Below are 12,073 nucleotides of genomic sequence, written 5' to 3' on the forward strand. Positions count from 1 at the left end.
ACATAAAAGGTGTGGTACATCGGCAAGCCCTGTCTTTCCCCTTTCTTTCAACAAGCTAAACTAACTGCTTGGCAACAGCTGGCTGCTGATTGGCTGCTTATCACACATACACTCATTGGTGAATGGGGAAGGGGGAGAGTCTGGAGAGTGGGAAAAAGCTGAGGGAAAGACAGGATGTTAGGAGGAAGAGTAAGCAGATAGCGGGAAAGAGGCAGGAATAGAAGGGGAGTTGTGGTTAGGAGAAGGAGGAGGAGAGCGAATGTGTTGTCAGAGGTGGCAGTGCAGGAGGTGTTCCGCAGACATACCACCGAGAGAGAATGTTACCTGGAGTAGGAAGCCAGGATTAAACCAGCTTCTAACTAAACCCACAGCATGGAGAAACAAACTGGGACCCTTCCAACTATCAGGGAATTATACTGAACTCTGCTCCATTATAATCGGGGAAAGTAAGAGAAGCCCATCTTTAAACCAGCTTCAGTTACTACTGTAAAGCCTTCGGATCAAACACCCCAGCAGATAACTAGGACTGTGGGAGTATTGTTCGGTAATCTCTAGAAACAAATAGACTAAATTCCTTCTTAATTAAAACGTAACTTTCATTACTGACTTCTTAAAAAATAATAAAGAATAGAGAATGCCTCATAAGAAAAACGTATACATGCATAAAATATTCTGATATGCACCGTGGTATATCTAGTCCAATGACCCACCAGTAGCAATTGAAGCTGGGGCCAGGGTATACCATATAATCTAAAGCCAAAGATGGGAGGCTAAGACGACTCTTCTATCAGCAGGAACTAACTTATCCAAGCAATAACACTGATTAATTCATCCTGTTCCACAATATAACGATGCATATTTCAGTCCACAATTCAACTGAATAGATACATAGTCCTTGATTGTATATAGATTCCTATAGGCTTTAGAAAAGTTACGTTTTAACTAAGAAGGAGTTTAGACTGTGAAGGCACTATTTGTACTACTGACTCCCCTGCGGCTGTGATACTAGAAACAAATAGGGAGTGTTGAAGAGAAAAGTGTTAAATGTACTGACCTGGATTTGAGAAGCAACATTATTAACCATATGCTGCCATTGTTTACAAGTCTGTCATAATCTGCAAGTCTGCTCTTGTTGCAAATCTGCCATTGTGTTATTGTACAACTGCTTGCCAGAAAAAGATAGTAAACTGCATACCTCCAGTTTGCAAACTAAAGCTAACAAGACTCGTGTCAGTTATTTTGTCATCAACCCCGAGATTCCTGAAGAGGTACTGGTGTCACGTGACAAACCACCATTAAATTGTGATTACTGTATTGACTCTTTGTGCCACTGAGTACAACCAAGCCAGCCATTTCACTGCCATTGCTGGGAGAGATTGCAGAGCCACCCATGACAACCATCCTTATAACCCGTGGTCTCCCCCTTGTTGACACGTCCCACTCGGACGCTGCACAGGCTTGCAACCCATTATTGACAACCCATACAATTCAGCCTGGCAACTGTCCTGCACCTCATAAGTTAACCACACAAAGCACAGACACCCTAGACACCCCAACATTTTAAAGTTAGACTGCTTCCTACAAAAAAGCGATAAATATAAGATATGGTTTCATATTTTAACCAAAATATGCAATGTGCTTAGACACACTATAAACTTTGACAGCCACATTTAGGCAGTTAACAGGAATAATCCTTCCTAGCTCTGATTATAACTGTTGCAGGTGGCTGTCAGAAACAGCTGACAGCCACTGGGTGTGGAGTTGGCTTTACGATGGGTGGTCCTTAAGGGATTAAAAACATATTGTCTTAGTGTATGAAACAAAAGAGCATTACATCACTACATCTGAAAAATAAAACCAAAGAGGGATTAAAAATTATTTTCCCTGCCACAGCCCATCTCCTTGTGTGGGCCCAGAGCAGCGTCTGAGGAGTAGGTCGTGGTCTATGAGACAGCGGATAGAGTTTGGGGCCTTATCACGGTGGCTCTACCATCTCCCACCAAGAGGGTAACCGGTGACATGTCCAAGGGCCGAGGGCAAGTTAATAAAGGGAAAACCCAATAATGAATTACCTTAGTTTTTTGTGTCACGCGTGACACCACTGTTTCTTTTGCCGTGGGTGAATTCCTGGATGGCGGAGTAAACTCACCCTTGCACAGCCTCCATGGAATTCCTGGTTGTTGGAGTAAATACACACACACTGGATTTTTTTAAGACACAGTCTCCGGAAACGGACAGGTGACTGGTCGCTTTACTTGAAGTAACTTGATTACAACTTCAGAATAAATCCCAGCAGGAAAACAGTGCAAACATATCAAAGTGGTGTGAGAGGGAGGACTCACGGGTGAACAGGAAAAACCACAGCCTTGTTATCTGTAGGTCCTTATCACGACAACTCACCCTCTTCTCTCCAACAATCTACCGGTCAACACTCCCATTTGATAAAAAGGGTGTGCTGCATGGCAATTCCTCATTCTCTTTCTAGCATCAAAGGGGTACTTTCATATTTCCTTTCAGCCTCTTCCATTCTGGGCCACACAGGCTGAAGGTGCCTGTGTGGTCCTCTTGCAAGCCTAATGCCACTCCACTCTTCTCTCTTGCAAGCCCAGAACTCTCCAGACCCAGAACAGAACTTCTCTTGCACACACACCTTGCATTCACATATATATTGCAAGGTCACGTGACAAACAAACAGATACATTTTCCAGACAGTCAGCTAACATACCAGACAGTTAACCCTTTTAGTTCTGCAGCTATGCAATACATATGATTCATGCAACCCAGAAGACACTAATATTCATGGACAAATGCATGCATACAGTTATGAAAGGGCCCCGTTGTATCAGGCCACTACACCAGCAATGAACCAGTCAGACCAGTTGGCAATGTATTCCTTTGGCGTAATTCTGCTCTATTTTTAGTGTCTTCCATTGGTACATTTGTGTTTTAAGTTGCATGTCTGTCCTACTTCATCATGGCAGCTTTTAGGGGGCAGTTCTGTGAATTTATGTATCGCCACACAATATTTTTTCTTCATAAGTTTGCATCCCTCAATGATTTATTAGTGTGGCTTAAAGTGTCTGCTTGTGAACAGCCTTTTTTGTCATATTGAATCATTTGAACTGCATTCGCAAGGAAATGGGTAGCCAGTGAAGGGATTGACAGAGGAGAAATGAGGGAAGAGGTGGAGTATCTGGGCAGTAGACTAGATTATGGATTGGAGGAGTGGAAGCATATTAGATGGAAGGACACAGAGAAGGCTGTCACAGTAGTCTAGGTGGGCCATAAGGGCATTGACTAGCATTTTTGTTGTCTCGAGCTGAAGGAAAGAGTGGATTTGAGAAATATTTAAAGTTGGGTGCAGCAGGAGTTGTTGGTAAGGGCTTATATGTGCAGTTTCGAAAAGAGGGTGGAATCCACGGATATCCAGAGGTAACGGACTTGTGAGACTGGGGAAATTGTGAAGTCCTTAAGAGTGATTGATAGTTTTTGCTTGAGGGTTGAGTGAGTTGGGTAAAACAGAATTCACCCTCTTTTCCCCTCCCCAATTAGTTAAAAACGTTGGAGGTAAAAAGGAGGATATTGCTGATAGACACTATGGTTATGTTATATTGGATATGACTCGACTTACTCAGATCATGTACCCTACAGGATTTTCTCAGCAAGCCATTTACTACACATTTTAATTACAGCTCTCTTACCTTTATTCTGACTTCATGAGCTTTTGGTGGAGCCACTTCAATGTCCTCAATGCTGACAGATTTACAAGGTTCCCAGGCAACAGCAGCCTTGCATTTAATAACCTGAAAAATAAAACCATTGTTTTGGGTAATGTTTCATATAATTATCTAAAGATGATTTCTCACCTGCCCCTGGGATTCCAATTTCTATTCGGGGAGCAGGAGAGGGTAATGCTCATGGAGGAATGGCTCTATCTCAGGACTATAATAGGGTCCATTCAGTTTCCGCACAGATATCAGACTTTCTTCTGGTATTTTGAGACAGATTGGTGATGGAACCTCCAACTCAAGGTTCCAACACAGATGTAAAACCAGCCTATCAGAATCATTATTTTGAATGTGGAAAACTAGCGATGAACTTATTACTAGCTCTGTCAGTTTGCCCTATGAACATTTTCATAAATACACAGCTGTAACTATTGATAGCAAGTTGGTATCGGCAGCATGTCTATTTAAGTTGTGGAAACTGCAAATATATGCTGCGTACGTTCTCCATAGAGATCAATGGGTAACATAAAATGGACAAAAAAAAATTAGTTACATTATTTTTGCTCCTTGGCTGCTGCAGAAAAGCACTGAATCTGCTTCAAACACCCGTTACCATATCACAAGAACATAAAAGATTCCGCAGCAGAAAATTTGCACATAAAAGTGCAACCTCATATACAAAATATACAACATAAAAAGGAGCAAATTCCACAATGCTCGTTAATTCTGGCCAGGCGCAAAAAAACAACAGAAATTCCACAGCAGATTTTACTGCAGCATAAATATCCCTGTGAGGCCTTCCACATACCACCTGGTTGACACAATGCTATTAGCTACATCTGTATAAAAACTGCTCTTTCCTCCGGGCTTGTAAGCAGCTTACGTAATACATTATGTACAAGCGCACAAACCATGCAAAACAGACAACTTCTGAATATCTACATTATGTCATATTGAAACATCAGCAATAAAGGAAGAATGTAAAACATTCCCTCCCGTTCATCAATCGAGCCCGACTCCCTGTAACGTTTTACAGTCCTCTTCTCTAAGATGCAAATTAGTCACAAACCTGGAAGATCCATTTGCTACAAAGTATTACAAGAATGTAGAAAGTAACACAAACTGCATGTCTTCCTTCATAAAACTTTCACAAATCTAAAGAAACAAAGTTCCTGGAAGAGAAGGAAGCTTCTAAGAAGAAAGCAGGCGGCAGAGTAATGTTAGAATGGGAATAGTAGAATACCTTCCCTGCGGTGCTCGCGGTGCTCATGCTGCTGGCAGTTGTAGTTGCAGTCTCCAGTGTTCTGCACTCTGATTCTGCTCTTCTCTTGTTTTATTGCCCTGTAGTCCCCTATTAGTATGTGTTACGCCCTGAGATTTTCAATCAGCTGTAAGTACTGTGTTCTTGGCAGCTTTATAACTCCTGCCTAGAAAAAATCAAAATACGAGTCATTCAGAACTGCACATTGACAGTGAATTGCTAAAAAGTTGCTAACCCTTAGGGCTCCCACCCACTGGCAATATTTTCTTTCTTGCGCTGCGAGAGCACGAGAAAACTTGCGCATCGCAGTGCAAGAAAGAGCCCGGTATAGAACCGGCATATCGCAAAAGGTTTCAATGGGGCCAGCGACAGCAGCGCTAGCCCCATTGAAAGCATAGGGAGAATGTCGTGGACTTCTGCCACAGCTGTCACAGCTGTCAAAGCTGTGGCAGAAGTCCGCGGCATTCTATCCTATTGCTTTCAATGGGATCGGCACTGCTGCCGATCCCATTGAAATCAATGGTTTGCCAGGCCCCGCAGTATGATTATCGGGGAAAGGCTTGAAATATAAGCCCTTCCCCGATAATCTGGCAAAAGTGTTAAAAAAAATAAAATAAATCATACTCACCTCTCCTGCGCTCAGCCGCGTCCTCCTGCTGGCTCCCCGGCACTGCTATGAAGCTCTTTCAGCAGTCGGGGATTTAAAAATCCTCGCCTCCTTAAAGGGCTGTGCAGATTGGCTGAGGGCTCAGCCAATAGCAGCTACTGCTTAGCTATTGGCTGATCGCTCAGCCAATCACACATAGCCCTTAGCTATTCATTCATTCACCCGAGCTTTAACCACACACTACAGCAGAGCTCTCTAACTTCCATAGAGACTGACAATTCTGCTTTATGGAATTCTTCCCCTGCACACAATACTAAAAGTGCATGGTCTCCTTGCTCTTCCTCACCAAGTGCTATATCAGAAGAGAATGACTGGGACTGGAAAGCACATACTAAATCCCTTCCTACAAATCTGAAATTGATTCTCTCTTCCAACACTCTGAATTCTACCATAAACAGGCTGCGACCTAGATACAGAAGGAAGCGCAAAAAATTGGACACAGAGTAAATGCAGTGGAGGAGGCTCAAGAGCGAACCTTATCTACACTCGAATCCCACAGACAGGTCCTAACAGCCCACTCCGCACAGCTAACCTCTATCCTATCCCAGATCGACGATCTTGAAAACAGACATAGAAGGAACAACATCCGTATCCGGCGTCTGTCAGAAGAAATCTCGAATGTACAACTGGAGCAATGGGCCCAAAATTTCTTTGGATCTTTGACCCAGAAGCCCCAAAAAAACCCACAGAGATAAACTGCATCCATCGGATCATGGGTCCAAAATCCCTTGACCCTAAACACCCGCGAGACGTAATATGTCGCACCCATTTCTTTAAGGACAAAGAGGACATACTGAAACAGGCTAGAAATGCTGAACACCTGTCCTTCAATGGATCTCCGAATATACTGCTGCAAGACTTAGCCAGGAGAACATTACAGCTTCGCAAAGCTTTGAAGCCATTTCTAGATACACTAAGAGGCAAAGAGATTGCCTACCGCTGGTGGCATGGAAAGACAGCAGATTAATGACTTTCTGTTCCCTGGGTGATCTTCCGAATTTCCTAGGAACATTTAATCTACCCATAATCTTCCTTCCTGATTGGCCATCCTTCCCGTCTTTTTTGGCCCATGACTTCAGTGACGATTGGCATGCAGTTACTCCGAAACTACAGAGAGACAATTGCAGATCCCGCAACACACCGACTTGAGAATTCTATCACCATTGTCTATAGAGTCTTGCGATCCTATTGTCTAATTAATCATGCAACTCTATCATCATCGCCTTAAAACTACTGGGGCCTAAAGGTGTTTTTAGATGGGACGAAGGTTGGGCAAATGATGCCTGACACTTGTCCCCGTACACACTAGCTCCCGTGCACCTAGTATCGCTGTCTAACAGCGGGGAGGCTGCGGGAGATTTTTCTCCTCGCGCTCCCCCACCCCTCTCTATTGAATTAACATAGCGGCCCTTGTGTGAGGCAAGGAGTGCTTTGAAGCTTTCCCAGTGTCAAAATAAGTTGATTATGGATAAACGTGATGGTATCAGAATGTGGCTGAGAAGGCAGCAGTACGAGTGGCTCCATATAAGTGTAAGAAATTCGAAGAATAAATAAAAGAAAAGTTGCTTTGGCCATAGTCAAAGCAGGGGTTAAATGGGACCCTGATAACTGGCATGGAGATATCTGAGATTCTATCAGTAGTGAAGAGGATGATGAGCGTTGTAATGAACCAAGATGAGTAGATTCCTTATTAGAGATGAGCGAACGTACTCGTCCGAGCTTGATACTCGTTCGAGTATTAGCGTGTTCGAGATGCTCGTTACTAGTAACGAGTACCACGCGATGTTCGGGTTACTTTCACTTTCATCTCTGAGACGTTAGCGCGCTTTTCTGGCCAATTGAAAGACAGGGAAGGCATTACAACTTCCCCCTGTGACGTTCAAGCCCTATACCACCCCCCTGCAGTGAGTGGCTGGCGAGATCAGGTGTCACCCGAGTATAAAAATCGGCCCCTCCCGCGGCTCGCCACAGATGCATTCTGATATAGCTGAGGGAAAGTGGTATCGTGTTGGAGCTGCTATAGGGAGAGTGTTAGGAGTTATTGTAGGCTTCAAGAACCCCAACGGTCCTTCTTAGGGCCACATCTAACCGTGTGCAGTACTGTGGAGGCTGCTTTTTGCAGTGTTGCACTTTTTTTTTTTTTTTCGTATATCAGCCGTGCAGAGCATTGCGCCCTGCAGTAATACTCCAGGGACAGAAGTGCTTAGGCAGGGAGAGCGTTAGGAGTATTTTAGGCTTCAAGAACCCCAACGGTCCTTCTTAGGGCCACATCTAACCGTGTGCAGTACTGTGGAGGCTGCTTTTTGCAGTGTTGCACATTTTTATTTTTTGGTATATCGGCCGTGCAGAGCATTGCGCCCTGCAGTAATACTCCAGGGACAGAAGTGTGGAGGCAGGGACAGAAGACACATTATTGATTGAATATAGGCAGTGGGCCTTTTCTAAAAAATAGGGCAAAAAATCTATTTGGCCTGCCTGTCACTGTGCTCAGTGTTCTGGGTCTGTGTGTGCTGGGTGTAGTAGTTCTACAAAATCATACGCAGCCAGCTAAGTGTTACAGCAGGCTTGCGCCAAATTATTTCCTGGCTCTGTCTGGGCTCTGAAATCACCACTGTGTTGCAGTTAACAGTGCAACACTCTGCAGTTCTGTGACATAGTCCAGGGACAGAAGTGTGGAGGCAGGGACAGAAGACACATTATTGATTGAATATAGGCAGTGGGCCTTTTCTAAAAAATAGGGCAAAAAATCTATTTGGCCTGCCTGTCACTGTGCTCAGTGTTCTGGGTCTGTGTGTGCTGGGTGTAGTAGTTCTACAAAATCATACGCAGCCAGCTAAGTGTTACAGCAGGCTTGCGCAAAATTATTTCCTGGCGTTCTGTAAGCGAAGTCAGCCTCCAACCACAGGTCAATAAGCGGCACATTTAATTACGGCGTTCTGTTTCTGCATTACTGGTAATACAGCATGCTGAGGGGTAGGGGTAGGCCTAGAGGACGTGGACGCGGCCGAGGACGCGGAGGCCCAAGTCAGGGTGTGGGCACAGGCCGAGCCAGTGTGGTGGCCAGGGGTAGAGGCAGGGCCAGACCGAATAATCCACCAACTGTTTCCCAAAGCGCCCCCTCGTGCCATGCCACCCTGCAGAGGTCAAGGTGCTCTACGGTGTGGCAGTTTTTCACAGAGACGCCTGACGACCGACGAACAGTGGTGTGCAACCTTTGTCGCGCCAAGATCAGCTGGGGAGGCACCACCACCTGCATGCGCAGGCATATGATGGCCAAGCACCCCACAAGGTGGGACGAAGGCCGTTCACCGCCTCCGGTTTGCACCACTGCCTCTCCCCCTGTGCCCCAACCTGCCACTGACATCCAACCCCCCTCTCAGGGCACAGGCACTACCGTCTCCTGGCCTGCACCCACACCCTCACCTCCGCTGTCCTCGGCCCCATCCAGCAATGTCTCTCAGCGCAGCGTCCAGATGTCGCTAGCGCCACTGTTTGAGCGCGAGCGCAAGTACGCCACCACGCACCCGCACGCTCAAGCGTTAAACGTGCACATTGCCAAATTGATCAGCCTGGAGATGGGCTTGTGGAAACGGAGGCTTTCAAAAGTATGATGGTGGCGGCGGCCCCGCGCTACTCGGTTCCCAGTCGCCACTACTTTTCCCGATGTGTCGTCCCTGGCCTGCACGACCACGTCTCCCGCAACATTGTACGCGCCCTCACCAACGCGGTTACTGCCAAGGTCCACTTAACAACCGACACGTGGACAAGCACAGGCGAGCAGGGCCACTATATCTCCCTGACGGCACATTGGGTGAATTTAGTGGAGGCTGGGACAGAGTCAGAGCCTGGGACTGCTCACGTCCTACCCACCCCCAGAATTGCGTGCCCCAGCTCGGTGGTGGTATCTGCGGCGGTGTATGCTTCCTCCACTAAACCACCCTCCTCCTCCTCCTCCTCCTACGCAACCTCTGTCTCGCAATCACGATGTGTCAGCAGCAGCACGTCGCCAGCAGTCGGTGTCACGCGGCGTGGCAGCACAGCGGTGGGCAAGCGTCAGCAGGCCGTGCTGAAACTACTCAGCTTAGGAGAGAAGAGTCAGACGGCCCACGAACTGCTGCAGGGTCTGACAGAGCAGACCGACCGCTGGCTTGCGCCGCTGAGCCTCCAACCGGGCATGGTCGTGTGTGACAACGGCCGTAACCTGGTGGCGGCTCTGCAGCTCGGCAGCCTCACGCACGTGCCATGCCTGGCCCATGTCTTTAATTTGGTGGTTCAGCGCTTTCTGAAAAGCTACCCACACTTGTTATACCTGCTCGGAAAGGTGCGCCAGCTCTGCGCACATTTCCGCAAGTCCCACACGCACGCTGCCACCCTGCGGACACTGCAACATTGGTTTCATCTGCCACTGCACCGATTGCTGTGCGACGTGCCCACACAGTGGAACTCTACGCTCCACATGTTGGCCAGGCTCTATGAGCAGCGTAGAGCTATTGTGGAATACCAACTCCAACATGGGCAGCGCAGTGGGAGTCAGCCTCCTCAATTATTTACAGAAGAGTGGGCCTGGTTGGCAGACATCTGCCAGGTCCTTGGAAACTTTGAGGAGTCGACCCAGATGGTGAGAGGGGATGCTGCAATCATTAGCGTCACCATTCCTCTGCTAGGCCTCTTGAGAAGTTCCCTGCAAAGCATAAAGGCAGACGCTTTGGAATCGGAAACGGAGGCGGGGGAAGACAGTATGTCGCTGGATAGTCAGAGCAACCTCATGTCTATATCTCAGCGCGTTGAGGAGGAGGGGGAGGAGCATGAGGAGGAGGGGGAAGAGACAGCTTGGCCCACTGCTGAGGGGACAGATGCTGCTTGCCTGTCATCCTTTCAGCGTGTATGGCCAGAGGAGGAGGAGGAGGAGGAGGAGGGGGAGGAGCATGAGGAGGAGGGGGAAGAGACAGCTTGGCCCACTGCTGAGGGTACAGATGCAGCTTGCCTGTCATCCTTTCAGCGTGTATGGCCAGAGGAGGAGGAGGAGGAGGAGGAGGAGGAGGAGGAGGAGGAGGAGGATCCTGAAAGTGATCCTCCTAGTGAGGACAGCCATGTGTTGCGTACTGGTACCCTGGCACACATGGCTGACTTCATGTTAGGATGCCTTTCTCGTGACCCTCGCGTTACACGCATTCTGGCCACTACGGATTACTGGGTGTACACACTGCTCGACCCACGGTATAAGGAGAGCCTTTGCACTCTCATTCCCGAAGAAGAAAGGGGTTCGAGAATGATGCTATACCACAGGGCGCTGGTGGACAAACTGATGGTAAACTTCCCATCCGACAGCGCTAGTGGCCGAAGGCGCATTTCCGTGGCCCAGGTAGCAGGGGAGGCGCAGAGATCAGGCAGCATGTACAGCGCAGGCAGGGGAACACTCTCTAAGGCCTTTGACAGCTTTATGGCTCCCCAGCAAGACTGTGTCACCGGTCCCCAGTCAAGGCTGAGTTGGCGGGAGCACTGTAAAAGGATGGTGAGGGAGTACATAGCCGATCGCACGACCATCCTCGGTGATGCCTGTGCCCCCTACAACTACTGGGTGTCGAAGCTGGACACGTGGCCTGAACTCGCGCTGTATGCCCTGGAGGTGCTTGCTTGTCCTGCGGCTAGCGTCTTGTCAGAGAGTGTGTTTAGTGTGGCTGGGGGTATCATCACGGATAAGCGTACCCACCTGTCAACCGACAGTGCCGACAGGCTTACACTCATCAAGATGAACAAAGCCTGGATTTCCCCAGACTTCTCTTCTCCACCAGCGGACAGCAGCGATACCTAAACAATACGTAGGTTGCACCCGCGGATGGAAGCATTGTTCTCTATCACCATCCAAAACGGGGACCTTTTTGATTCATCTATCTGTGTATAATATTCCTCCTCCTCCGCCTGCTCCTCCTCCTGAAACCTCACATAATCACGCCAAACAAGCAATTTTTCTTAGGCCCACAAAGCTCAGTCATATAATTTTTCTAAACAATTTTTATATGTTTCAATGCTCATTAAAGCGTTGAAACTTTCACCTCAACCAATTTTTATTTTTACTGGGCTGCCTCCAGGCCTCGTTACCAATTAAGCCACATTAACCAAAGCAATTAATGGGTTTCACCTGCCCTCTTGGTTGGGCATGGGCAATTTTTCTCAGGTACATTAGTACTGTTGGTACACTAATTTTTGGGGGCCCTCGCCTACAGTGTAATCAAATTAATTTTTTGCCCACCTGCATTACAGCTCACGTAACATCAGCTGTATTGGGCACTGGAATGGGATATATTTATTTACCGCCGGTGGGTTCCAGGGAGCCACCCATGCCGTGGGTCCACAGGTAGTTGTAACTGCATGTGTCCACTTCTAAAGAACCCTAGTCTGACTGGGGCATGCAGTGTG

The 12,073-nt window shown here is 47.4% G+C and overlaps 1 protein-coding gene across 2 annotated transcripts in view; it reads right to left on the reverse strand.

The window, feature by feature from the left end:
- The window catches only part of LOC136572946 (NADP-dependent alcohol dehydrogenase-like), a 47,623-nt gene extending 42,558 nt beyond the window's left edge, over nt 1–5,065 (reverse strand). For both annotated transcript variants that reach the window (XM_066573990.1, XM_066573989.1), the window contains exons 1-2: nt 4,972–5,065; nt 3,702–3,803 (exon numbers count right to left, since the gene is read on the reverse strand). In XM_066573990.1, coding sequence (XP_066430087.1) covers nt 3,702–3,803; nt 4,972–4,998 — 129 coding nt within the window. In that variant the 5' untranslated portion in view covers nt 4,999–5,065. The remainder of the gene's footprint in view (nt 1–3,701; nt 3,804–4,971) is intronic.
- Nucleotides 5,066–12,073: the final 7,008 nt, after the last annotated feature.

The sequence above is a fragment of the Eleutherodactylus coqui genome, chromosome 7 (assembly GCF_035609145.1).
Source record: "Eleutherodactylus coqui strain aEleCoq1 chromosome 7, aEleCoq1.hap1, whole genome shotgun sequence".
NCBI lineage: Eukaryota > Metazoa > Chordata > Amphibia > Anura > Eleutherodactylidae > Eleutherodactylus > Eleutherodactylus coqui.